Source organism: Hippocampus zosterae, chromosome 6 (genome assembly GCF_025434085.1).
Source record: "Hippocampus zosterae strain Florida chromosome 6, ASM2543408v3, whole genome shotgun sequence".
NCBI classification, from domain to species: Eukaryota; Metazoa; Chordata; class Actinopteri; order Syngnathiformes; family Syngnathidae; genus Hippocampus; species Hippocampus zosterae.
In genome coordinates, this window is record NC_067456.1 from 1,749,585 (window position 1) to 1,776,991 (window position 27,407).

Sequence of the window (27,407 nt, forward strand, 5' to 3'; positions counted from 1 at the left end):
TTTTCTTTTGATGGCGGCGCGGACACCCGCAGCGGCTCCTCTTGTCTTGTTTTATGTTGAAAGGGAAGAAATGTTACACATACGTACAGCACAATAAAGTTGTATTCAATTCAATTCAATTCAATATGCAAAAGTGAATCTGCAAGAGCTTTATTGGTCAGAAAACACGTCGAATGTTCATGTTTATTCATATTTATATATTTTTAACGTTACTTACCACACGTACACTTACACGTTACAAGAAAAGATTAATTTACATTTTAATAAAAACAAAACTCTTGGGGAATTAAAGAAAAAAATAATATGCAGTTTTTTTTTCTTCTACAAACATGATCGTGACGTTCAGTTTGTCCCGGAAGTCAACGCCGGACCTTCTCACGTGATCAACTCGTGCTGTGTCGTCACCAGCCATCCCGGAAATAAGGTCGAGCGAGAATGAAGTGATGGCTACGGCCTTCGTCGTCATTTCGACAATCGGAAGAAAATGTCAGCTGGTTTTCAACTCTTCTAAGAGAACTACAAACAAGTCTGCTCGGACCCCCGTCACCAACGCCCCCCCAACCCCCAGCCATCCCCGGCCGGCATTTTGGTGCGCCTTCAAAGAAGGAAACGAATCAGACTGAAAAACAAATTGGACAAAAAATGTCGCTGTTCCAATCGGCGTTGGATTTCCTCGCCGGGCCCGGCTCGGTCGGAGCGGCGAGCCGGGACCAGAACGACTTTGTGGGACAGATGGTTGAGCTGGGCGACATGAAACTACGGATCAAGCGGGTGATTGCGGAAGGTAAAAGGGCGACAGGTTCATGTTTAGTGACAGTCACTGTGGAATTGCGCTAACTAGCAGTTGGGAAGCTAACTTGCTAACATTTATCCAGTTGACAATGACAATTGTCAATGACAGTTATATTTATCAAAATTTATATTTATCGCTAAACGAATTTCTGCTATGTTTTCAAAAAGGGCACCTGGAACTCATGATGACGATGATGAATGATGGTGATGATGATGATGATTTTACAGGAAGATTAAGCTGTCTGCAAAGTGAAGTTGTATTCACGCCTCGGTATTCGCGAATTCACCTGTTTTTCGATGCACAACGTAACGATTCAACATGTTGGTACTTGGGTCAGAACAAGAGTTACTTTGGACACCATCTCGTGAAATTTGTGTGCCAAGTAACTGTGTTGAATTGTGTAGATAAAAGTTGGGCTTTGTCACTATTTATATCTATATCCAATTATAAACTTTTTTGAGGATGCCGTCAAAGGTCCAAAGAATGGACATGTCATCTGTGAAGAAGACCTTTATCGGCTAGGTCAGGGAGGGGCAACTGGCATCCCGCGGGCATACGGCTGCTGTTACGAAGTGTGTGTGGTCCTATGCCAACAGTAGAGCTGATGGACACCCCCCCCCCCACACCGGGGGCTTTGAAGTTGTCCATCCCTTGGCTAGATAAACACAAAGAAGTAACAGTCAGAGATAAAGTAATAAAGAAGTGGAGAGAACCAAATAACCAGCAGTAGTGCAGGGAGGAAAATAAGTCATCAGCGAGAAAGAAGGACAAACATTGAGTAATAAGAACTAAAGCAACAAAGCGGTATTTTGGGGTGGGGGCTTAAAATCAGAGGGTGGAGAACATGTTTTAAAAATGCGATAAATCCAACTGAGTGACTATAAGATGTAAGCCAAAGAATAATTGAGTCACAATCAGCACTAGGGTTGCAGCTAACACCAATTTTAGAAAAAATTATGAATGTATTGATTATGTCGATTAATTCACTCATCACATTTTTTAAAAACCTGTTGAAATTTCCATCCCTCCATCCAAATACAAGACACTATTTCAAATTGACTGCGCATGAGATGCACAAACAAATATTAATGGTGATCCACTTACTGGTTTGCTCTACAACATGTCAGAAAATGAACGATAATGAAAAGAAATAAAGTAACATGACAACATGCTGATAAGAAATAAAACCAAGGCAAGGGAGTTGACGCAATCGGTAAGAAGAAGGTGGGAAGAATGGTGAACAATGTGTTTTCCCTCAGGTGGCTTCGCCTTTGTCTACGAAGCCCAAGACATCAGCAGTGGCAAAGACTACGCTCTCAAGGTCAGGGGAAACTTGTTGAATACAAGCCTTCCATCATTTCATTTTTACTTACTCCGTTTTTATACCTTGTGAGCGCCGCACATTAAATTCTGCTTTTTGGTTCTGCTCCAGCGACTTTTGTCTAACGAGGATGAGAAGAACAAGGAAATAATCCAGGAGGTTTGCTTCATGGTAGGCAACACCCTGCTACCGAATTTTGAAAATAGGAATTTTTCATATATTTTGTTCAAAAACTTTCCTGCTCACAACGTCTTTGCAGAAAAAGCTGTCGGGACATCCCAACGTGGTCCAGTTTTGCTCTGCCGCCTCGATCGGCAAGGAGGAGTCGGACACGGGTCAGGCCGAGTTCCTCATCCTCACTGAACTCTGCAAAGGTAAATTCATGGCTGCGACACGTATTTAGCGCTGAGTCGTGACTTTGTGGTTGACTCGATGGTGGCTGAACCTTCACCCACTTCCTGTTTGCTCACTCGGGCGTTTTACTACAGCTTTTCCTTCCTGGTTGAATTGAATGGTAACACCATCGATCTGTTGCGCCGCCCACGTTGTGCTCCTTCTTATGTGCGGGCCTTGGCCGCCTGGGGGCAGTATCGCATACATACACAGAGAAGATAGCCACAACGGCTCCTTAAGATGCCGTCATGTTTAGGGCTCGATCGATACATGGATATTTTTTAGGCTGATATTTAGCGGAGTAATATTTTGGTAACCAGTTTATCAGACAGTCAATTAAAAAATGTAGAATGAATGAAAAACATTTTTTTTTACTCTCCTACCAGTTAAAACAACAAAGATCTGAATTACAGGCAAATCGTTTGATCGATTCATATTTAAATAAGCAACACAGAAAATCAGCAACTATTGATTGTTTTTCATGGTTGTTTGAATGTCTTTGTCTTATTGTAATGTGCCAAAAAGTTTTAAAAAAAGAATTCACTTTCTACATGTGTTGCTGCGCCATTTCTGTTTAAAATGTTGCTACAACCAACGCAACATCGATGATGAATCCGTGAGCCTGTCTATGGCATTTTTGTGTCGCACGTTAGCATTAAGCTGGCGGATATCCGAAGGCTTGATGATAGTTTTGAATACAAAACGCGTCATTGTCTTTGTTGACAAAAAACTTCAGCTGAGAGTGGCAATCATTTCCAAAAAATGTTCACAAAGTGCTGCTTGTGATGGGAAAAAAAAGTGTTTGTGTTTAGCACTTGGATTCAAATAAATAAACAAAATTCAAATTTCTTGCAAGTCAAAGCAAAAAAGTTTAGTTTGAATTTTGAAGTCAAGGAACCACAGAATGGCGCTTTTCCACTTCAGTCCTGTAGGGGGTAGTACATGCCACATACAGTCAGTCATTTGCGTGTCGCTGCTTTGCATACATGACACAGACACAAAACGCGGCAAGGACGATGTGGACCCCGCAAATGTTTCCTCTCGCCCTCAGGCCAGCTGGTGGATTTCATGCGGCGGGTGGAGCAGCGCGCCCCCGTCTCCTGCGACACGGTGCTGAAGGTTTTCTACCAGACGTGCCGCGCCGTGCAGCACCTGCACAAACAGAAGCCCCACGTTATACACAGAGACCTCAAGGTGGGCCACAAGAACCACATCATTTCTGCACATTTGATATTGTTTATTGAAATACAGATTCATTTATTGATTGTGTTCATGGTATCCGATTATTTGGGAGTGACAGCCCCAATTCAATACATTTTTCTTCCTCAAAATTGGATTCACAATGCCTCCATAATATTTATTTTAATGACTGCGAAAACCCAAAGACATCACATGTACATAAGCAGTCGTAAGATTTGCCCAATGCAGTCATTCACTTCATTTTGACAGCCTTGCAGTACACGTACGCAATTGTCGACGTGCAGCCGGCGGAAGTTTTAAGCCGGGCGCTGTGCTGCTATCTCTTCGCTTGCAGATTGAGAACCTGCTGATTAGTAACCAAGGCACCATCAAACTGTGTGACTTTGGCAGCGCCACCAGCGTGGCGCATTACCCCGATTACAGCTGGTCAGCACAGAAGAGGTCCATGGTGGAGGACGAGGTACGTGCGCTCGCAATTCAATCAATTGACACTTGTGTTTTGAGGATGATGTGAATAAAAACAAAAACTAAAAACGCATTGTGAGACAAAGGGCAAAGCGGCAGCCCGGATCAAGCTGAAGCTAACAGAAAAAGGCAGCAATGCTGGATTGGGGTGGGGGTGGGGCGGCAATGTATAAAAAAAAATTAATCCAGCCTTAAATTGTTAATACATTTCATGCACATATTGTGACTATTTTGTTTTTCATTTTTATTTTATTCAGAATGACATATATAATTGTTTTTTTAAAAAATCCATGTAAGTAAATATGTACTTCATATTTTATCATGCTCTAATGCAGTTTATTGTACTTCATTTTAATTACTTAAAATATGATTAATGAATAAGTATTGATGTCATAAAATATGTTTTATTCATCGAACTTGTGATCAAATTTAATTCAATCCATGCATGGCTGCATGATCTGTCCTTTATTGTCGTTTTGCTAAATATTTTTTGTAAATAATTTTTAAGATAAGATAAGATATCCTTTATTTGTCCCACAATGGGGAAATTTATATTGTAAAGGGTAATTATACACAGGAAATGTAATTATTGGAATGATCAACTTCAAATCTATTTTGTGATATAACATTCTGGCTACCTACTAACAATTAATATGTTCACGGGAACTTGAGTTCATGCAACATTGCAAAAAATGTGTTTATGTGATTGATTGAATTTGTTATTGATATTCAAACTTTTACAATTAAAATAAAAGTTGTAACAAAAAAACTCGATCAATTTAAAGTTTTGAAAATCTAAACAAAATGACCTGATAAGGTCATTAGCGGCTTAAACTCCCATTAAATGACCATTAAGCCCCGCCCCTTCATTACTGCCTCCGCAGGAGAAATGACATTGACAAACACCAGACGCTTTTGATTGAATAATCTAGCTGGCAGTCCAGGATGTTTTCTCCGGCTTTGGCCTCCATTGAGATGCGCCCCCCCCCAAGATTGTTTGTCGACTTGCTACCGCGCAAATCAGTCACGCTAATCGCGGCCATCTGCGTGTACCGTATATAATGGTGCTTTTATTGCACCATCGCATTTGCGCTTCTCATTTGCCCCTCTTAAAACCGGTATTGTGGGCGCATCGAGCATTCAAAATAACAACACTGCAATTACACTTTCCCAATCAATTGAGAAATGTTCTAAATGAAGCTCATCCTTCCACATTTCTTATTCGATTCAGACCATTCAAACTTCCACCTGCAAAACTATTTCTCACATTTCAAGTCGTCACATTTCCCAAATTTGTTCCAACTTTTTACTGTTGTTATTTATCAGAGACCATTTTCGGTCTCGTTCCTCCCGCCATATTTCTCAATCAATTTAAACCATTCAAGTGTTGAGCTAATTCAGTGCTTCCTCTTTCCATGTTGGCATTTTTGCTACGTGTCACTACCTACTGTTAGCATTGTCCCAATCCACTCTGTTGATTGGAAGGGGGCCATGATGGTGATGTTTTTACATATGGCACATCCAAGGTCCCCCCACATGTAGTTTATGGAGACAAAAGAGAAGACCCCGACGCTCGCTGAGACGAAATTCTTACAAACCTCTTGCTGTGTTTTTCTGTGTGTCTGTGTCTCTCGATTTAAAGATTACAAGGAACACCACTCCAGCATACCGGACTCCGGAAATGATCGACCTGTACTCCAACTACCCCATCAATGAAAAGCAAGACATTTGGGTCAGAACTGCCGTTTTGAAATTAATTGCGTCAAATTAGCTCAGCCAAACACTAGCCGAAGCCACTGTTTGGACGGATACCCGTATTTCACTTGCTTGACGGAGCAGCACCATGTCCACAGAGCCAGCCCTCAACATAAGATAAGATAAGATAAGATATCCTTTATTCGTCCCACACTGGGGAAATTTACAGCCTCCAGCAGCAAGAATGTGGGTAAAAATAAGAAAGAACAAACAAACACCATTCAATTAAGTGCAATATAAATACAAAGCGCAGTGCTATTTACAATTGTTTTTCACATCATTCAATTATTATTATTATTGTTGTTATTTTTATTCAGCAGCCTGACAGCAGTTGGTAGAAACGAGCGTCGGTATCTCTCCTTCTTGCAGCGCGGGTGTAACAGTCTCTGGCTGAAGGAGCTACCAAGTGCTGTCAGGGCGGGCTGGAGGGGGTGGGAGGGACTGGCCATCATAGCTTTTAGCTTAGTTAGCATCCTTCTGGAGGAGGTGGGCAACAGAAGGATGCTAACTAAGCTAAAAGCTAGTTAGCATCATAGCCATCATAAAAGCCATCATAGCTTTTAGCTTAGTTAGCATCCTTCTGGAGGAGGTGGGCAACAGAAGGATGCTAACTAAGCTAAAAGCTATCATGGCCAGTCACATGACATGTCGCAAGCTTCAAAATCCATCCATCCCTAATTTGTCTTGTCCCGCGCAGGCCCTGGGCTGCATCCTCTACCTGTTGTGTTTCAAGCAGCACCCGTTCGAGGAAGGCGCCAAGCTGCAGATCGTCAACGGGAAGTACTCCATCCCGCAAAACGACACCAAGTACACGGTCTACCACAATCTCATTTGTAAGCGCGACGCACCTGGCTGGAATCGATACTCGGGAATACGTGGCCGTATTGTGGGCTTCACCCTTCTATATTTACAGGCTCCATGTTGAAGGTGAACCCAACGGAGCGGCTGTCCATCACAGAGGTGGTCAACCAGCTTCAGGAAATTGCGGCGGCGCGAAACGTCAACCCAAAGTCTCCCATCACAGAGGTAATGTCACCTTTTGGGGTTCTCTGTTCTGTTCATGACGGCCAGACACTATTTTTTACAATCGGGGTGCAGGGCAGTCTCCAAGTGGCTCCTTTAACAGCTGTGATTTATAATCGCTCTGGCCGACTTTTTATCATCCACTCGTGGGTCGTCTGCATTCAGTTCCTTACAATCGTACTACGTGAGCTTTGAGCTTCTGCGTGGACTCCAGCGAGTCCATTTCTGCGTGCGCCAGTCTTGCGCTAGCAGTTAGCCAGGAAGCCAGGTTCACTCCCACAATGGGACAAAAGTCCATGAAAATGCCAAAAGAAAGATTTACCCGCTGTATTTTGCGGGGCTTGGAGGGGTTGCGCATTCATTCATTTCGTCATCTGGTTGCTGTGCTTGCTAGCGGAGTCATTTGTCAGCGACATGGAAGGATGATTGACCCGGCTGCCGGATAGACTGAAATGAAAGCAAATCACCACTTGAACCCCCCCATCCTTAAGGGCATGGTGCCTCACATTTAGCAGTTAAGTCGCAATCCTGATCCCAAATCGTGCCACTGGTGAGCAAATCCTCCACCAAAGTTGTTTATTTTAAGCCGATTGCTGGATCAGAAACCTGACATTTTGGAGCCATTTTATCCACGCTCATCTGCTTATACCATTGATAGATCGCCGTCAAAAGTAAATTAATAAACTTTAGTGCTGGGGTTCCCGTGATCACTGAAAGTCAACAAAATGGAGAGCCCGTATTTACATCTTTAAAAATGAGCACATTGGCCATTAGTTTTTCTTTTTGGTTCTACATAGAGGATAAACAATCTATGCCTGTGTGTATACATGCGGCGCGGCATGGCTCTGACTGGTTGTCTCCCAACCCAGAGGTTGTCGGTTCTATCCCTGGCCCTGTGACCATGTCGAATTGTCCTTGAGCAAGATACTGAACCCCCAGTTCCTGCTGATGCTACGTCATCAGTAGGTGAATTTAAAATCGCTGAGAAGCTCTTTGAGTGCTTTAATAGGTGGAAAAGCGCTATACAAGTGAAAGACCATTCACCTGTGTGTTGCTCGACAGTTTGTGTTCCAATATCAGCTGACGGAAGGCATCACCAATGCTATCCTTTAGCCCGCCGATGGTGTTTTGCATTGTTTGGTAGCATCAAGCTAAGCAGATGCATCTGAAGCAAAGCTATGTTGTCGTTTTAAATACATGTACAGCACTTTGTATGCAGCGGTGGCTGTCTGAAGGTGCTCTATAAATACAGTTGAGTTGAGATGAGTCATTTTCTTTGTTTTATGTTGCGTTTGAGGGTAGACGTCAAAGTCCAAGCGAGAAAAAAAAAAGGATGGAAATGACAGCCCGAATGTTGAAAATTTGCTCAATGGGGTGAACTCGCATCTCAAGGCACCGCTTTGTGCTGCTGACTGCCCAAGCTAAGACTCAGAAGCACCAGTTTGAGAAGCACTGCTTGCCCCCACGCATCACCCCTCCATAGTAAGGGCGGCGAGTATATCTCCAGGGAAAGAAGGCTAATCTGATTAGCGGTAAGAAGGGGTTTCCCTGCTGGCTGTAAGAAGATTATTGTTCTCCGCCTCCTGCTGAACTTACTCCTCAGACGTCCATCCGACCACGGGGATGAGCGGGAGTAAAAGGGAGTAGATTCCGCGGGTTGAGATTTTCTTTCAAGTTGATCAACTTTTGGAAGGGCATGATGCTGACCGCGTACTACTGCTGGCGTCCTGTGTATGACGGATACAAATGTCTGCAGCTTCTGGAGCAGAACGGAGGGTTTGGAAGTAACGGGGCTTTGGCGGCAACAACGATGACCACGACGACGGCGGCGGCGGCGGCGGCGGCGGCACCCTCGCAGATGCAACACAACAATGCAGGTGAGCAAGGCTTTTTTTTGGGGGGGGGGGGTCTATGTTCGCACTAAGCGCCATATTTTAAACATGTTTCTATGTTCCCAAATGAAGGCTGATATTGATAATGACAGGAAGTCTGCTAGAAGGCGTGGCTCCATTTTCGTTTCAATTGCGCTCGTCAGGTTTTGCGCCAGAACAAGTCATTTGCAAAATATTTTTAATTGCATTTAATTTATTAAAAATAAAACTATTGACGTAAATGGATTTATTACAGTCATAAAATACATTCCAATAGAATGCTATGTATTTAACCCAAAAATAGCAATTTATTTGGAAGGTAAAACCAAACATCAATTTCCGTATGAGCAACAAAAAAAAAAAAAGATTCATTTGATATTTTGCCCATGTTGTTGTATTCTAAAGGCATCTACGATCCTGACCAGTCGGGCAGCGGCTTCCTGGACATCCTCAAGGGAGGAACGGAGCGCATCCTCACCAACATCAAGGATACCTCTTCCAAGGTCATCCAGTCCGTAGCCAGGTAAGATGCCGCTTGTCTCAGATAATAAGCAGTCTCGTCCGTTTTTCCTCACTCCTAATGTAAAGCATCAGATTTTTACGATGCTTTTCCGAATACAAGTCTCCCTGTACGTCAACTGACATGACGTGAATGTCGCTGATGTCTCCCCCATCGCTTAAAATCATTCCGTTCATCATATTTTGACCGTAATTGCATTGTGACTCATTTGAACGGGACCGGGGTTCCAAATAGATGGAGCATTTCCAATAAATGAACTGGTGCTTTCGGTGAATTTTCCAAGGGAAACTAAGCTGAGGAATTTTGGAAATATTATGGACATTTAATACAATTAAATGGCAAATGAGGATACATGATAGAAGGGTCTCATATCCATTGTTGCCACCCTCTGTATTTGTTTTGGTCATTCTGTTTATTTGTTGTGTTTTTTTTTTCTCCTCTGTGTCCGATCCCTCACTATGTCTCCATCTCCTAGCAACCCAAGGTAAACTTTGAGCCTCGGCCAAGCTCCTGTAGTTTTTGTGTTTGATTTAGATTGAGTTCAGCTCCGCTACGTTTGTACCGTCTGCAAAATAACTGCTAATTCGTGCTAACATCACCTGGCTTTTGAATTCCCACTCGCTCAATCGCATACGCCGCGGCGCCAGACTCTACATTTTAAAAAGCTTGTTTTCAATCGAGCATCTGCCAATCAGTTCAAGTGGACATATTATGGAAAGCTGCGCGATCGAACTTGCGCTATTATTTCAAAACCCAAAGTGAGGAAATGCTGTTGGATACACAAATTAGTAAACCGTGCCATCGGCTTTGCCTTCTGCAAACACTGCAACACTTGGAACAAGCAAGTGTGACGCTACCCGTTTTCAAATTTTTTTGGGCACTATACAGGCGAACCATTAATCTTGAACTTCCTGTCAAAAGAAGATGAACTGTTGCTCTTGCATATTTTACTCAAAGGAAGGAGGACGGTTGTCCTTCCCTGGGAAGAAGAGAAACCGCTAATGCGTTTTCCACAAAAGATGGTTTGGTATTGATTTCGCACTTCAATGATCACAGCTGTGCTTTTGTGCACTAGGCCCTTTTGAACTCCTTTTGGCTGAATCCCCCGCTTGTGTATTTTATTTCATTTTTTTTTCAGGAAGAATATCAAATCATTGCAATCAGAGAATGAGTGTCAAGCATTTGCTTTTTATTTATTTTATTTTTTTGTGAAGAGCGGGTGTCGACTCGATTCTCAATTGAAACGGCATAATGTGTCTCCTTTCAAGACTAAGAAGCAAAGTGTGTCAATGCATGAATGATTGCTAACTAAACGGTGTCCTAACCAGCGTCATCTGCTCCTGATCAATTATCTTAGCGGATTATATGGAAGCTTGTTCAAACTTTTTAGCATGACTTTGATTAAACACAACAACGCTTCTGTCCTGGTTGAAATTATTCCATCAAGGCAATATTGAGCTGTTTTGGGGCTTGAGATCATTTTTTTTAATTTTTTTTTGCACCGGTTAAACTGGTGGGGCCAACATTGAATCTTGGGGCTGCATGAACGGTAACTGCAGCGACATTTTCGACCGTAACACACTCACAGAGCTGCCAACCTCGGGAAATGTATTTCCTGAACCAATTTACTGGATTTTTTTTTCAAAGTCTTCTCCCCACCTTTTTTTTTCACTTCTCCAACCCTGCGATTTCTGTTGCAGCTACGCCAAAGGTGACCTGGATATATCCTACATTACCTCCAGAATAGCAGGTCAGCATCTGGGCCTCAACCGTTCACCGTTTGATTCCCTTTTTCATATGCGAAGATAGAACATTTGAGTGTGGTTTTTTTTTTGTGTGTGTGCGTATAGTCATGTCGTACCCGGCGGAAGGGGTGGAGTCGGCGATAAAGAACAATATCGAGGACGTGCGCCTCTTTCTGGATTCGCGGCACCCGGGACACTACGCCGTCTATAACCTCTCCAGACGCTCCTATAGGCCATCCCGCTTCCACAACCGGGTAGGAATGGCCGACTTTAAAACTTTTTATTCTTTGCCTTTTAACTCGACATGAGACTTGATTTTTACTTGGACTGTTTTGGTGCTTTCTATTGTCCCTGTTATTAATTTGTTGTTGTATGGATTATTTTTGCTCCGCATACAGCACCTTGAATACAGCGGCGGTTCTTTTCGAGTGCTCTAGAAATCCACTCGAGTCTTTTTCCGTGCTAGGTTTCCGAATGCAACTGGCAGGTGCGACGTTCTCCCAACCTGCGCAGTCTTTACAGCGTGTGCAAGAACATGCACCAGTGGCTCAAGCAGGACCAGAGGAACGTCTGCGTGGTGCACTGCCTGGTAAGGGAAGCAGAAGTGGGGGGGGGCCTTGTTGTTTGTACGTGTGGCTTCATGTTGTCCGTTTCGGATGCAGGATGGCAGGGCGGCGTCCGCTGTGGCCGTTTGCTCCTTCCTGTGCTTCTGCCGCCTCTTCACCACGGCCGAAGCGGCGGTCTACATGTTCTCCATGAAAAGATGCCCGCCCGGCATCGCCCCATCTCACAAGAGGTGCTAACACCGCCCGATGTTTTCATTCACACGTAATGACCTTCACATGGAGGCGTGTCCTGATACGATAACATTCTTGCAGCTCGCAGTACTGTCCAAAACCGCACTTTTTTTTTGTTTGTTTTTGTTTTTTTGTATGGTGTTTTTGAAGAAACTTGATCGCGTGACGCTATTCAAACAAAAAAATCGCTATATATATATATATATATATATATATAAAAAAGCCCGGTAGTACAGTGGTTAGCACGTGGGCTTCACAGTGCAGAGGTACCGGGTTCGATTCCAGCTCCGGCCTCCCTGTGTGGAGTTTGCATGTTCCCCCCGGGCCTGCGTGGGTTTTCTCCGGGTGCTCCGGTTTCCTCCCACATTCCAAAAATATGCATGGCAGGCTGATTGAACACTCTAAAAATTGTCCCTAGGTGTGAGTGTGAGCGTGGATGGCTGTTTGTCTATGTGTGCCCTGCGATTGGCTGGCAACCGATTCAGGGTGTCCCCCGCCTACTGCCCGAAGACAGCAGGGATAGGCTCCAGCACCCCCCGCGACCCTAGTGAGGATCAAGCGGTACGGAAGATGAATGAATGAATGAATATTTTTTTCTTGGGTTTTGTAGGTACATTGAGTACATGTGTGACATGATGGCAGAGGAGCCCATCATGCCACACTGCAAGCCGGTGGTCATCCGCGCCATCACCATGACGCCAGTGCCGCTGTTTAACAAGCAGCGCAACGGCTGTCGCCCTTTCTGTGAGATCTACGTCGGCGACGAGAGGGTCCTCACAACCTCGCAGGAGTACGACCGGATGAAGTATGTTTTTTTTTGTTTCGTTTTTGATCATGGAAAGATGCAAAACACACTCATTCAAAGGCCTCGTCTTTATGCCGGCATGCGTGCGTGGGTGTGTTTGCAGCAGTTTGTCCATGCGCTATTTAGGATAAGCAATTGATGAATGTGGATGGATGTGTCGTATGACGCCGTGAAGCGTTGTTGTCATCTATTTGATGACTTGCCAACTTGCGTTTGCGCCGTCGGTGAACGACTTTGAGTAGAAGTAGAAGAATAAACTGTCCATCATATCAATTTAGCGTAAGCCTAACCTCTAAAACCAAAACATTTGTTGATTGTAATAAATCTGATGCGGTTTGTTGTAATACAAATGATTAAGTGCTTGCAATTGCAAGCATAGTATGGATACAAAATGTGGAATGATCTAAATATTTGGTTCATAGTTTTAGGCTTCAGTGCCGCTCCCCAAAAACGCTGTCATGACATTGAAACTTTTTAAAGCAACTTTTGAAACCTCAAGCTTTCCTGGAAAGACAGTTTTAAAGGCAAACCTTTTGGTGTCCTTGGCTTTGTGCTCTTGTTTGTAGGGATTTTAAGATGGAGGACGGAAGAGCGGAGATTGCTCTCAACGTGACCGTCCAAGGAGATGTGCTGGTGGTGATCTACCACGCCAGGTCCACGCTGGGAGGTCGTCTGCAGGCCAAGGTCTAAATGAGCACCTCTGCCAAGGACTTTTTTTTCCCCCTCCACACGATGATGCACACTACACTTGTTCCTCATCGAAACGTGCGGGGGTTGAATTTCCAAAGAATGTTCATTCATTCATTCATTCATCTTCCGTACCGCTTGATCCTCACTAGGGTCGCGGGGGGTGCTGGAGCCTATCCCAGCCGTCTCCGGGCAGTAGGCGGGGGACACCCTTAACCGGTTGCCAGCCAATCGCAGGGCACACATAGACGAACAACCATCCACGCTCACACTCACACCTAGGGACAATTTAGAGTGTTCAATCAGCCTGCCACGCATATTTTTGGAATGTGGGAGGAAACCGGAGCACCCGGAGAAAACCCATGCAGGCCCGGGGAGAACATGCAAACTCCACACAGGGAGGCCGGAGCTGGAATCGAACCCGGTACCTCTGCACTGTGAAGCCGACATGCTAACCACTGGACTACCGGGCCGCCCGTTCCAAAGAATGTTGACATTCATCAAACATTGATTTCTCTGCTTTTGCTGCGTTTGCCATTTCAGATGGCGTCCATGAAAATGTTTCAGATCCAGTTCCACACAGGCTTTGTCCCCAGAAATGCCACCACCGTGAAGTTTGCCAAGTAGGTTTTCAACGTTCAAGAATGCGCTCTCCTATGTTGACTTGAAATGAGGCGCTCCAGTGACCAACCAATACACTTAAATTAGTCACAGTGGCAAGACTCGGTCCCGAAGATCTCCCCCGATGACATTCTTTTCCGGCAGGTACGACCTGGACGCCTGCGACATCCAGGAGAAATATCCGGACTTGTTCCAGGTCAACCTGGACATTGAGGTGGAGCCCCGGGACCGGCCCAGCGCCAAGACTCTGCCATGGGACAGTTTCCAAACCAAGGGCCTCAACCCTAAGATCCTCTTTTCGTCTCGCGATGAGCAGCAGGAGATCCTCAGCAAGTTTGGTAGATGGCACGACTTGCATGCTTTGGCAGCAATGAAAAAATCAAATGTTTGAAAGGGGAGTAATATAGAAAGCGTTCGTCCATTTTTTTACGATCTGTAGGTAAGCCAGAACTGCCCCGCCAGCCGGGATCCTCGGCGTTCTATGACTCCAATTCGCAGCCGCAGCAACCCGCGCAAACGTCGGAAAGCTCAACCGCCTCGGAAACGGAATCTCCCGTGAACAGCGACACCAACGCCAACAACTTCTTCCAGACGCTGGATTGGGAAGGTAGGAGTTCATTCCATGTGCTTCCTGGGACTGCGAAATTCTGGGAGCGCAGCCATTTTAGAGCAATTTGTCGGATTCTGCGGAGGCTAGCAAAGAAGAAAGCTAGCAATTTTGCATGGGTGGCTGCTTATTCCCAATGCATTTGCATAAATTCACAGATGAATTTGGAATATTTCCAAAATTCCCAATCTTCACTTTGAATAGAACCCGATCCATAGTGGTCCTTTCAAGAACCGTACACATGAATTCCATGGGCCCTCTTTTTTTCTGTTCAGACGTCGGCGGGCCACAGGATGCGGCAGGCATACAAGCGGGAGGCTCCTCGAATGAGCAGGAAGACCTCAGCGACCAGTCTGAAGGAGAGTCCTGCTCGTACTCGGCCCCCAGCGGCGGGCCTTTGTCGCGGGACAACAGCGAGCCGCTCTTCGATGCCGACTTCCAGGTACGCCGATGATAGCGTGTGGCTAGCCGGGGAGAAGCTAAAGTAGCAGTTTACACCTTCACACTGCACAACAGTCTCACAAGATCCGAATCAACCCCCCCCCCCCCCCAAAAAAAAATGCATGTACATTTATTGCCCGCTTCGCTTTCAACCCTAAAGCAGGATTCAAACTAAACCGTGTGCCGCCATCAAGTGGTCGACGGTTGCATTGCAGCCAACATTAACTAACGAATTGGCAACTGCACGTGAGAAGCATGAGAAGCTAACATAGCAATGAAGAGTTTCACTCAGCCCCCGCCTCCCCCACAGACTCCGACTCCCACCGCCGAGGACTCTCCAGCTGAAGACACAGCGGATCTCTTAGGGCTGAACTCGGAGCCCCAAGCGCCGACGAGCTCCTCCGCTGGCCTGAAGGCCTCGGCCAGCCACGGCGACCTACTCAACGACCTGTTTGCGCCACCTGCTGGACAGACGGCAGCGACCCAGGAGGACCTGTTCTTCGGCGGCTCCAAGCGTAAGCGACTTTTTGAGAAGGGTTGGGGTGAATTTTTTGGGGGGGGAATTAAGGTTTTTGTGATGTTTGAAAGCTAGTCAATTTGGAAAACATGGAGGAAGTCCTTCCTCACCAGCAGTCGGCGCTTACTGCGGCCGTTTGATCCGCTGGCCAATCATCATATTGCGTCAGGAAGAAAGACCGAAGGGGGTCTTCTGTCACAAACTTTAGTGTCATTGAATGTGATCACGTTTGACATAGACCGTAAATATGCAGGACGTGCTGTGCTTTTTTTTGGGGGGTGGGGGGCAGCCATGAGCGATCCGTTTGACCCGTTCGGGATGGGCTCCAGCTCAGGGGTGGGCTCCAGCGTGGGCTCGTCCCGGCAGGCCTCCGGCCCCGACCTGTTCGGGGACCTGATGATGGGTTCCGAGAGTTTGGCGCCGAGCAAAGCGGCTCCGACTTCCAACGCCAGCCTCTTTGACCTCAGTGAGTCCCGGCCCTTCCTTCGCCCTCCGACATTCTGACCCTCGTGTGGACGTATTCATATTTGTACTTTGCCGTCAGATAAGTTGGTAAACAGCGCTCCGAAGATGACGTCGTCCGCCAGTCACCCGGACCTCCTGGGCGGGTGGGACAGCTGGGCGGCGAGCACGTCGGCGGGCATGAGCGCCACTGCCAGCAGGCCCGCCTACGTCAGCGCCGGTGAGAGTCAGCCTACGTACTTGGAATGCGTTATAATACATCATGTTTGTTTGTTTATTGGTGAGCCGTCACCTTTGTGTGTTCGCAGCTTCAAGTATGTCATCCGTGAACAAGACCAAGTCTCAGACCTTCGATCCCTTCGCCGATTTGGGCAACCTCGGCTCCAATTTACAGAGTAAATATGCACCTGTCATTTTCGTTTAATATCGATGATGTGCTATGATACAGTTCACGCCAATTACGATATCATACAATGTACTTGGATAATCATACACGATTCGCTTCAATTCCGATTGGCAGCACTTCTACACAGTCGGCTGCACGTCAATTACAAAACAATCGAAGTCACTCCGATTCCGCTGCAATTTGATTCTCCAGATTGATGGTGCGGCACGATTCACTCCACAATGCGATGCCTTCCGATTTTACCGCCGTACAAAACACTTCGTTACATTCCGTACAATGAAAATGCTCAAACTGAATCAAAGTAGGACACGTGAGCTGACACGGCACAGTTGCACTTTTCGAATGAAGCTGAAGTGCTCCAACTGGTTGCTTCCAGATTCGACCACCAATAACTTCCCCGGGCCTACCAAGGCTGCACCGTCCTCCTCTTCGTCTTCGGCGAAGCCTCAAGGCCCGCCGGCATCCTGGCAAGGCGGCAAAGCCCCCAAGGGCCACAACAAACCCTGGAAGTCCGGATCCGGGTCTGCACCCAAAGCGTCGGCGGCCCCTCCGTCCGCCGGCAAGCCCAATTATAACTTCAACTTCCCCAGCGTTATCGGAGGTCGCGAGGAAAGGGGCGTTCGGGCTCCGGGATTCGGTATTTCCCCGCCGTCGTGGCTTGTGTGTGTGTGCCGCGAACGTTGGCTGAAAATGTTTTTTTTTTTTCTCTCTCTCCTTGTGTTGTCACGACGCAGGCCCGAAGCCCAAGGTCACGGAGGACGACTTTGGGGACCTGCTGTCAACTCAGGGCTTTTCTTCCAAGACGGATAAAAAAGGGCCCAGGACCATTGCGGAAATGAGAAGGCAGGAGATCACAAAGGAAATGGATCCCCTTAAACTGCAGGTATGCGCTCCCGTGAAGGTTTAGATTTTGTCACCAAAAGGCATTTTCCGATCTGCTTTTTCTTGATTCATAGTTCGAGGTGTCACCCCAAAAATGGTGTCAAACTCTCTGCTCTGCTTTGCACTTCTATTTGCACAAACAGCTTCTTTTTTGTTTCCTAATTTAGTCAGAAACCAGTCTTTATGATGAACCAAGCCCGTGTTCCACTGCTGATTATTTAAGAAAGTTAGAAATTAATTTGGCAGTCGATGAGTTTCAACATTTTGTAAGGGCGGACTCATTCCCTCCCACTATGCCACAAATGACTTTTGGTCAAAAAGGGGGCAAGACCATTGGTAACACTGAGATATGAAAAAGAAAGCAAGTTAATTTAAAAAAAAAATTCTGGGGCGCTACAATAACACGAGTTCCTCACCATGGCTGCAAAACTCCACTTTGGAAAATGTGGAAAAATATATTTCTAATCGGGCGGCCCGGTAGTCCAGTGGTTAGCACGTGGGCTTCACAGTGCAGAGGTACCGGGTTCGATTCCAGCTCCGGCCTCCCTGTGTGGAGTTTGCATGTTCTCCCCGGGCTTGCGTGGGTTTTCTCCGGGTGCTGCGGTTTCCTCCCACATTCCAAAAATATGCGTGGCAGGCTGATTGAACACTCTAAATTGTCCCTAGGTGTGAGTGTGAGCGTGGATGGTTGTTTGCTTCTGTGTGCCCTGCGATTGGCTGGCAACCGATTCAGGGTGTCCCCCGCCTACTGCCCGGAGACAGCAGGGATAGGCTCCAGCACCCCCCGGGACCCTAGTGAGGATCAAGCGGTTAGGAAGATGAATGAATGAATGAATGAATATTTCTAATCTGTATTGTAGCTTGAAACTTTTATAGTTCTCTTGGTGAGCTCCTCGACCCGGCCGCGTGCTTTCAAACGACATTTTGTCCTCCCGCCCATTAGATCTTAGACTGGATCGAGGGCAAGGAGAGGAACATCCGTGCGCTGCTATCCACATTGCACACGGTGCTGTGGGAAGGCGAGACCCGCTGGAGGCCGGTGGGCATGGCCGACCTGGTCACGCCGGACCAGGTGAAGAAATTCTACAGGAAGGCTGTCCTCGTGGTCCATCCAGATAAGGTGCGCTTTGGACACACTGCATCTACAGACATACGGTGCTACCTGGACTTGGGATAGCCCCAACTTAATCGGGGCACTTGGCCCTTACATACGGGCAAGGAGAGTCGCAGATGCACTTTCAGCCGTTTATAGGATGACATAAATAGTCCAACACACAAATAGCAAATGAAGACACGGGCAAGGAGCATGGACAAGACACATTAGTAATGAGTGTCATTTTCTTAGTTATTAAAAACATGTAACCAAAAAAAAACAAAACAATTGCCGTTTCTTAAGGTGACCCCGAAAAGATTAAATGCATTTCAATTCATTTCAGGAAGTAAAATGCGACTCGGAATGGAGAGTCTGCACGTGCATGATTGCGTAACATGATGCTAATCCCAGACACTGAAGTTCTTGTTGTTAGCATCATGCTATGGTACTTTGCCGACTGTGTGCCCCAATGCACTTGTCACTCTGAGGTTGTATTAGCTAGCTTGAAGCTGAGGAATGAAGAATTGATAGTGTTTGACATTAGGTCGTTCACTTTATAAGTGCACATAAAATGGTGTCATTTTTAATTCGATAAGATCGACTCATTGAGATCAACATAAGGTCATTTGATAATTGATTATTTGTGGTTTAATTGAATGATAAGCACTCATTCGTTCGTTTTTTTTTTCCCCCCCACCTTTGCCCTTCCTCGCTGTTTTTGACTCCCGGCGTCCCCTTCAGGCAACGGGCAAACCTTACGAGGATTACGCTAAGATGATCTTCATGGAGCTGAACGACGCCTGGTCAGAATTTGAGAACCAGGGATCCAAAGCGCTATTTTAGGAGGGAAAACAACAAAAATGACACAAAGTGACGGTCCGGATGTGGACTGCGTTTGAACAAACATGGAGCCTGATTGGACGAGACTGAGCCCACATTGGGCCTTCTGTTTTTGCGGGGTTCAGAGGTCTTGCACAGACTCTGGGAGGTGTCCCTCTTTCACTCCCTTTGCTATCTCTCCATGTCCTCGCAAGGAAAAAAAAAACCAACACTCTTGACTCACTTCAAACATTCGAGGAGTGAAAATCGGGACGAGATTGAGGAATTCCCCGAATGCTGAAAAATCACAATGACTTTTGCAAACAAAAAAGGCTACATGCTAAAATGCTAACATCTGCTGTGTCAGTGTTGCAGACAACTGTACAAATTGGCTGCCAAAAACAATGTGATTATGCGTCTGCCGCTTACTTCTTAGCTTTGCGCTAATTTCTGACAAAAAAAACAAAAAACATCAACCACACAAACAAAAGTGCTCTTTTATTTAATATAGTCGTCCACTCGTGCTATGCTATGTGGCTAACAATAAGGCTCTTAAAGATGGAGGGTGGAGAGCATTCATTTATCTCCATGCTGTGCTACTGCTAACTACTGACACCCCAGCAATCCAGCTCGTGACGATGGGGGGAGAGCAGTCGGTTAGTTTCATGTTACGCAGCTCACCATATGCCCTCCGACAATGTGACACACAAAGGAAAGTGTACATGCAGTTAGCATCATGCTATGCTAACTCACTGACATCGTGCACCCCAACAATCGGGGTTTTTTTTTTAATAATGTGGCAGAGTGGTCGGTTAGCCTCATGCTATGCTATGTCGCTAACTCGACTCAGTCCGACTATGAAGTAGCTCATTTTGATGGGAGCGTGTCAGTTAGCTTCACGCTGAGATAATTCCCCAAACACATGCACCCAAACAGTCAGGCTAGTCCGGCAAAGCATTGAGTTTGGGCTAATACTTTGCTCTGACGCTAACCTCCCGACAATGACCGAGTGAAGTTGGCATGGTAGCCAAGCGTAATCCTAACCACACATGCTACATGTCGGACGGGAGCTCGCGCATGTTGGCAGCGCTTGCTAATATTTGAACAAGCGAGGCTGATGTTTTTGGATTGACGTCCATCAACTAGAACAGGGCACGTGATCGATTAGCATATTTCACGTGGGTACATTGTGGGTGGAATTATTATAAATACAATACATCCATCAAGTGGCTTCGTGAAGATGACATTTGAGTGCCGTGTGTGTGCGTGGGTGCGTGTGTGTGTGTGTACGCAGGCGTGCGTGCTTTTTCCTAAGAATAACATCACACACTGTTGTTAATTGACTTTGTTTTAGTTCACATTTTTACCTCATGGGCCAATCCAATCACTTTATTATTTATTATTAGTATTATTATGACATTCTATTCATGGCTGATTAAAAACAATATGAATTGAAAAAAAAACCCGTTAGATTTTCATATGATAATGTTTTAGAGGGTGTGTGGGGGACCTCTTTGATTCCATTCCAGAGCTTATTAATAAGAATGTGCTTTTTACAAATACATAAATATATATATATCCTTGTTGTGATACATCCTCTTTTTTTTTTTACTTGTTTTCTTTGTTTATATTTTCTAATTGAGTTGACAGTATAATCATATGGATGGAAAACATCATTACACTGTCTAAAAAGTGAATGTAGAAAAAAATGATTAAATGTTCTGAGGGAAATAAGGTGTTTTTTTTTTTAACGTATTGACTGACCACACTTTCAGGTATGTTACTTGCTTTTCCACTAATTAGCTAACAGACTGCACTTCTGTTGCTGTCTGAAGCTAATAATGATGCAATGACAACATTTGGTCAGCTACCACATGACATGAATTTGAACTGTGTGCGTTACTGTTCTCAAGTACTTAAAAACATCCAAGTACAGCTCCTGATTTAGTAAACTGTGAACGATGTGAGGAAAAACTGAATTGATGTATAATATGCGTCGGTAGTATGCTGCTAGCTCCAACTGAGTGAGCCTGTTCGTTGCTGTATTTTGTGTGTATCACACCCAAAAAAGAAAAATCAGAACATAGATTTTTTTTTAGGGCTTTATTTGAAAGGTTGAAAAACCAATCCCCAGCAAATGTGGTGCTCGGGTGCACTCAGCGCCTCACCCTAAAGAACAGAGCCCATCACGTGATACAAGAAGAAGAAAAAAATGTGGAAGCAACAGAACAGAAATGGGATGTTCTCGAGTCAAAGTGATCCAAGTAAGCTTCGCTTCCACCAAGCCGTCTGATTGCGATCGGCACACGGCAAATCATGACCAGGCCTCGTTTTTTTTTTTTTTTAAACCCTTTGTCACAGTTAAAGACCCCAAAATGATGAGTGTACGAAACTGCACTGCTCGGTGGACGCCAGGCTTGAACGTCCCTCAGAGTTTTCAGAGGACAGACCAGAGTAGCATGTTTTTCTTCCGCAGTGCTCGATTAGCATGCCAAAAGATCCACAAGGTGGTTCCACTTGGCTGGCTGGGCCTTGACTTGAAGTGGCTTAGAGCGAGCGTGCAGAAACGGGGGATGTTCTGTGGAGACCGGACAGGCACTTAAAAATGGGATGTCCCCTCAATTTCCTGCTCTAATCCCCAAATATAAAACAAAACAATCGTCATCTGGTTCACCCGCAGTAAGTCTTCCAGGCCACCAAATGACCATGTGGCATCTGAAAGAGAACAAAAGAGGATGAGTCCGTGCGAGATTTTGGGGCAGCCCAACTTTACCCTGGAAGTAAAGTAGATAAAAAAAAATATCTGTGAGGTTGTCACGCAGCAAGGAAAAGTGGAGAGGTACCAAAGAAGGATGTATTTTACCCCAGAAGGAGTGTAAAGCGGGAGAAGATGAATGGTGGTGGTTGTTACTAAATGGATTAGGCAGACCAGTTCCCCAAAATGGGTGACACCCAGTAAAGGTTATTCAGGAAAAAGGAAATAAGACCCGAGGAGTAAGACAGATCTGTACCAAAGAAAGGGCCTGCGCGGGTTTTGTCCGGGTACTTCGGTTTTCCTTCTACATTCCAAAAACAGGGTGTTTCCGGCCTACTGACCGAAGACAGCCGAGATCGAAGCCAATTAGAAAATGGATGGATGGATGGAAGTCAGGTACACTAAAAACCTAAAGTTGCTACCTGGGAAATTAGACAAACAGTTTTAAAGAATGAGGGTCGTTGCCTAGTAAGTAAGGTAGACTGGTCCCAAAGAGGAAAGGTTTTTGCTTGCAGGAAGTAAAGTCAGCCGGTACTTGTGAATGAGGGGTTGCCACCCAGGAAATGAAGGAAATTGGTACCAAAGAATCAGGTTTCCTATCCGGCAAGCATGCTCGGCTGGTATCAAGGAACAAAGACTTACCAGGACTATCCTTCTTTGGAGACCTTTGGAAGTAGGTGACCATTCATTGTTGATTCCAGCTGCATCTGATGAGACGCTATGTTGCTCTCTTCCGAGGGACATTGAGTGGAGGGGGCAGCATCCTGGGGGGGAGGGGGGTAAACATATAATATCCAAGCATCTAACAATCGTCGATAGAACTGAGAGTGTGGTACGCACCTCGTGGATTTCAACAAGTTCTGTTTCTGCATTGACAGCAACAGGTTTTGCTTCCGCCTTTGGTTCTGGTTCTGGTTGAGGTATGCGAGCAACAACCGCTGGTTTTGGTACCGGGACACGGTCCTCCTCTGGTTCAACAACGGGTTCTGGGTCGAGGGAGCAGCCGAAGACCTGTTCTGCTGTCTGTTGTCCTCCAGCAACTGGTTCTGGTTTAGGGCTCTTCTTGAGTCCTGGTTCAGGGATCTCCCTGGCTTCCGTTTGTTCTGATACACCAGAAGGCTTTAACGATTCTGAGTCAGAGGTGCAACCGATGAGTTTTGGTACACTGGCGATAACATGGTCTATCGACTCCGATTCTACCTTTAGGGCCAGTTTTGCTTCGACTACCGGTTGTGGGGCGAAGGTGCAACAGATGACCTCCTCTGACATCTTTTGGATCGCCACTTGTTCTGGTTTTGGGTCTAGCTCTGATACACTAGCCACAACCTGCTTGACCATATCTGATTCCGCCCTAAGGGCCGGTTCTGCGTTAATGACTTTTTCTGAGTTGAGTGTGCAACTAAGCGTTTGTGGCACACTAGCACCAACCTGCTCTCCAGATTTTGGTTCCACTTTAGCGGCCGGTCCTGTTTCAGTAATTGGTTGTGAGTTAAAGGTGCAACTGACCAATTCTGGTACACGAGTGACAACTTGCTCTACTGGGTTTATTTCCTCAGTTACGGTTTTTGATTCTGGTGCAGCGGAGACTACTTCCTGAGTTGATTTGGGTTCTACTTTCTGTCCTGCAGCTGGTTTTGGTTCAGCTGCAGAAAAGGGCTGACTTGCGTCTGCTGCAGGTTCCAGTGCCAAGACTTTGCATTTGATCTGTAGAGGAGAGGACCAATGTGAGTCATCCAGCCAACAATTCGGACATCTTGATTTCCAAGCGTGAACCAAACCTTATCACCCGCCCAGCCACCCCGCAAAAATGTGTTTTGTCAAATGGGTACATGAGAAGTTTTGTTACGAGGGAGGTAGATGAATACCGAAAAATCAGTTTACTACCCGAAAAGTACAGTAGACAAAAACACCACAATGCAACGTTGCTAACTGGGATGTGCGAAGGATGTTTTTTACACCGCAAATGTCGTCAAGCAAAGAAGTAAAGTTGTTATCCAGGAAGTGAAGTCGGCCAAAAAAAGGAAGGTAGTTCCGCAGGAAGTAAGGACAATTTTTACCCACAAGGTAGAGTAGAGAGAGACCAAAGAAGCTTTTTAGCCCAGAAAAGTGAAGCAGACCAAAGAAGGAAGGTTGCTACCCAGCAATTCGACCAAGAAGTAAATTAGGGCTTGTTATTCAGGAAGTAGAGTAGACCAAAGACACACAAAAATATAATGCGGCGTTACCCATGGAGGAAACCAAACCAAAGAAGGACGGGACGGTTTTTAGACGGGGAGTACCCAAGAAGACCCTCCACCCCCCACCCCGGCCCTGGCCAAGTGTTTGAGGCTGCATGAATAATTGCAAGTCTCCCGCAGTGTGACATTCAATAATTCATCCATTTTACTGGCATCCATCTTTAATTTAGGGCTAGCGAAGCTTCACATCCCCAAATGGATAAACGAGGATAGTCAAGTCAGATTTATTTCTAATAGCCCTGAATCACAAAAAGTCTTAGAGGGCCTCCGTGCCCACGGTGGACGAATATTCACGACATGCCCCAATCTTAACCACCAGGAGGGCAAGGAAAAACCATCTGGGCGGGGGGGGGGATGAGAATCAAAGCCTGCCTTCTTTTGGCACCGACGTCCCTCTACTTCCTCTTCTGTCCCTGCGTCTGGAGACTATTTTAGAGATTCTGGGGATGTTTCTTGGCTTTCGGCGGACAGATGTGCTTTGGCTCTTATTACGCCACCGCGATCCCACTCCCCCACCCTAGAAACGTCCCATACGATCGACCATTGCCCTCTCGTCCACTTTTTAAACTAGCACAACTTATGCCAGCCTAGCTCCGATGCTTCAGTTTTGGAGGGGATTGACCTTTTTCACTGGGTTGCGTGTGAAAGTTCTAAAACTTCTGGAGGTTCTGTCTTTTGCAAGGTCACCGTGTGAAAACCACCTATGCTGCCTTTTGTGTAAGATGTTCTTGCCTGACTTGCTGGTTGTGGTTCTGGAGTGGCTTCTCCAAGCGCCTTATCAGAGGGAACCGGCTCTGGGACCGCCGGCCGAACCTGGGCCGGTGCTCGCTTCGCCACTTCAGGTTGGACCTTGGCGCCCCCTTTGTTCGTCTTCTTTGGTTCTTTGGGGGCGACCGCGGGCGAGGGTTTTGCTGGCGAGCTGCAGCTGTTTTTTTCCTCTAGAGCTTGTCGTTCCTTCTGCTGGAAATGGAATCACCAGGTAGTAAAATGTTTACAAAAACAAAATGCGAACGTGGTGTGTCTGAGCCGCTCAATGATTTTTTTTGGACCGATAATTTACAACAACAACAAAAAATATTTTGGTTAATCCGAGACCAAATTGTTTACAATTATTCCCAAAACATGTACACTGGCTTTGTTGAAGGCAACATTTTCTCTGCTCATAAAAATTATTAAAATATTATTTATTTAATTATTAAAAAATTAGCTAATCTGTGCCAATTCATAAATTTTAACCCCCCCCCCCTCGACTGAATTGTCTTGAAGATTTAAAAATTGAAACATTTTAAAAAATTATTCAGTTCGGAAGACTCCAAATTGTGTTTCCAAACCCCGTTATGCGCATCGCACGGCGGGCTAAGCGTCGCATAGTTCTGGACTGGTTCCCCATCCCAGGTCCAACAAAAAGATCAACAGAGCCCCCCCTGGTTACATAACAATGCCAGCGGTCGCAACCCGACGCGTCCCGACAGGTGCGACGAGCGTGAAAGTGCGACCGTCAGCAGAAGCCGCATAGATGAGAGCCAGCCGGCCTAATCGCATCACCGCCGCATGCTAATCATGACACAGTCGCCGGCGGGAAAATGCTTTTGTTCGTGGCGGCGGCCATCAAAACAAAGACCTTTGCTCACCCAAACATACAAACGTGGCTGCACGACTCAAAATGGGGTCCCGGTGTACAAACTGACCCAAACGTCCTTCGGGTTACTTTGAAAACGATCCCCACAAAGATGCGTGCTAGACTTCTTCTACTAGCATACTAGCTTCAAGACTTCATTGTTGATGATGTTTACGAAACCACGTTAGCTGCGTTGAGGACTAACTTGGCTCCGTTTTGGGTGTTTACAAAAACGTGTGCATTCACTTTGTCAATATTCCAAAATGATCTTTGATGCTTGTTGAGGACTAAATGGTTGAGATGTTGACAAAAAACACCCAGTTTACGCTAAAGCTAACACCTTTAGCTTTATCGTTAAAAAAAAAGAGGTTTGTCAAAGACTCCAAATTTTGCTGGATTTTTCCGATGATCATTTCTCTCGCCTTGTTCATGAGCCATAAAATTGGCTTGAATGTTGACAAAAATATACGGAGGGCCGGGATAGACTCTAAATTGTTTACAAAACCGCGTACCTTAAAAACATTAGCTAGGTTTGTCATGACCAAATCGTTTTAAAAACCTTTGTTGGGCTTGCTAGCACGTCGGAATTGTTTGCGAGGGTTTACAAATATTTCTGTTGGATTTGTTCATGACCTTAAATTGCTCACGATGTTTAAAAAAATAATAGAGGACGTTTTTTTAGAAAGATTATTCAAAATGTAGGTTAGGTTTGTCTGTGGTAAATGTTTCCAAAATTTAATTTTAGTGACCACACAAAATAGTATGTAACGTTCACCCTCCCGAAAAAAAATTTAGCTTTTGACATCGCCCATCCTAAATGACTCCCACTCAATACCCGACTTGTCCCCCATCCAACGTTCATCCATCCTTCATCACGGCTCGATTGCCGGTGTCTGATTTGGTACGATGACTCAGCGTGGAAGCTCTCATACGGCAGGAATCCAGAGTTGGGGTTAGCACAGCATCCCCAGCAATCCTCCTGAATGTCAGGCTATTTAAACCTCACGCAACCGCTCCACTTAATCCATCACTTTTGTTTTTTTTTTTTCCAAGCTCAAGATAGAAACGCTTACCTCCTTAAGTGTGGGACAAATAAAGGAAATCTTAATCTTAAATGTGCCTCCTCACAACAAAAGTTTGTTTACATTCACACCAACGCACATTTTATTTTTTTTTTGCTTCTTTTGAAACCGCAAAAATTCTGAAATTGAGTTTTATTTTTCAGTCAAAAATCGCTCGGAAATCCTACTGATCATTCCAGTCCGCCATTTAGCCCTCAGTAGAAACACTTTCCTGACTTTGTTCAAAATACTCCCATAAAAAATAAAATAAAACATAGTATTGATGTTGACGCACATTTTTTTATTTTTTTTTTAGCAATCAGGTTTTTTGTGGCTGTGCGGCATGCGGCTCACTCACCACTCTCCTCATGCGACGCTGATTCTTCTTCCTCTTGCTGGGCATGTTGCCGTGTCAGGATGGATCACTGGCGACAGTGATAATGATGATGAAAATGAAAGATGCAGTCAACGGAAGTTGTCTCAGAGAGCAGACGCTTTATACAAAGCTCCGCC

The 27,407-nt window shown here is 45.4% G+C and overlaps 2 protein-coding genes across 2 annotated transcripts; one reads left to right on the forward strand and one right to left on the reverse strand.

Moving 5' to 3' along the window:
* The first annotated feature begins 395 nt into the window (after positions 1-395).
* On the forward strand, positions 396-20,957 carry gak (cyclin G associated kinase). The gene is made up of 29 exons (XM_052068894.1): positions 396-784; positions 2,053-2,114; positions 2,226-2,285; positions 2,374-2,488; positions 3,559-3,701; positions 4,042-4,167; positions 5,815-5,904; positions 6,625-6,760; positions 6,841-6,953; positions 8,707-8,827; positions 9,227-9,344; positions 11,042-11,091; positions 11,192-11,340; positions 11,553-11,675; positions 11,749-11,882; positions 12,494-12,688; positions 13,255-13,372; positions 13,919-13,998; positions 14,141-14,334; positions 14,436-14,603; positions 14,879-15,045; positions 15,355-15,559; positions 15,851-16,027; positions 16,106-16,243; positions 16,332-16,418; positions 16,806-17,066; positions 17,164-17,312; positions 18,255-18,431; positions 19,146-20,957. Exons 1-29 carry the CDS (start codon positions 643-645, stop codon positions 19,245-19,247), a joined length of 3,900 nt encoding a protein of 1,299 aa, XP_051924854.1. The 5' UTR covers positions 396-642; the 3' UTR covers positions 19,248-20,957.
* Positions 20,958-21,331: 374 nt separating this feature from the next.
* Positions 21,332-27,407, reverse strand: LOC127602703 (translation initiation factor IF-2-like). Its single transcript, XM_052069027.1, has 5 exons — positions 27,253-27,407; positions 24,948-25,175; positions 22,819-23,682; positions 22,621-22,742; positions 21,332-21,938 (listed from the first exon to the last, which is right to left on the reverse strand). The coding sequence occupies exons 1-4, from the start codon at positions 27,295-27,297 to the stop codon at positions 22,626-22,628; spliced, it is 1,254 nt and encodes a 417-aa protein (XP_051924987.1). The 5' UTR covers positions 27,298-27,407; the 3' UTR covers positions 21,332-21,938; positions 22,621-22,625.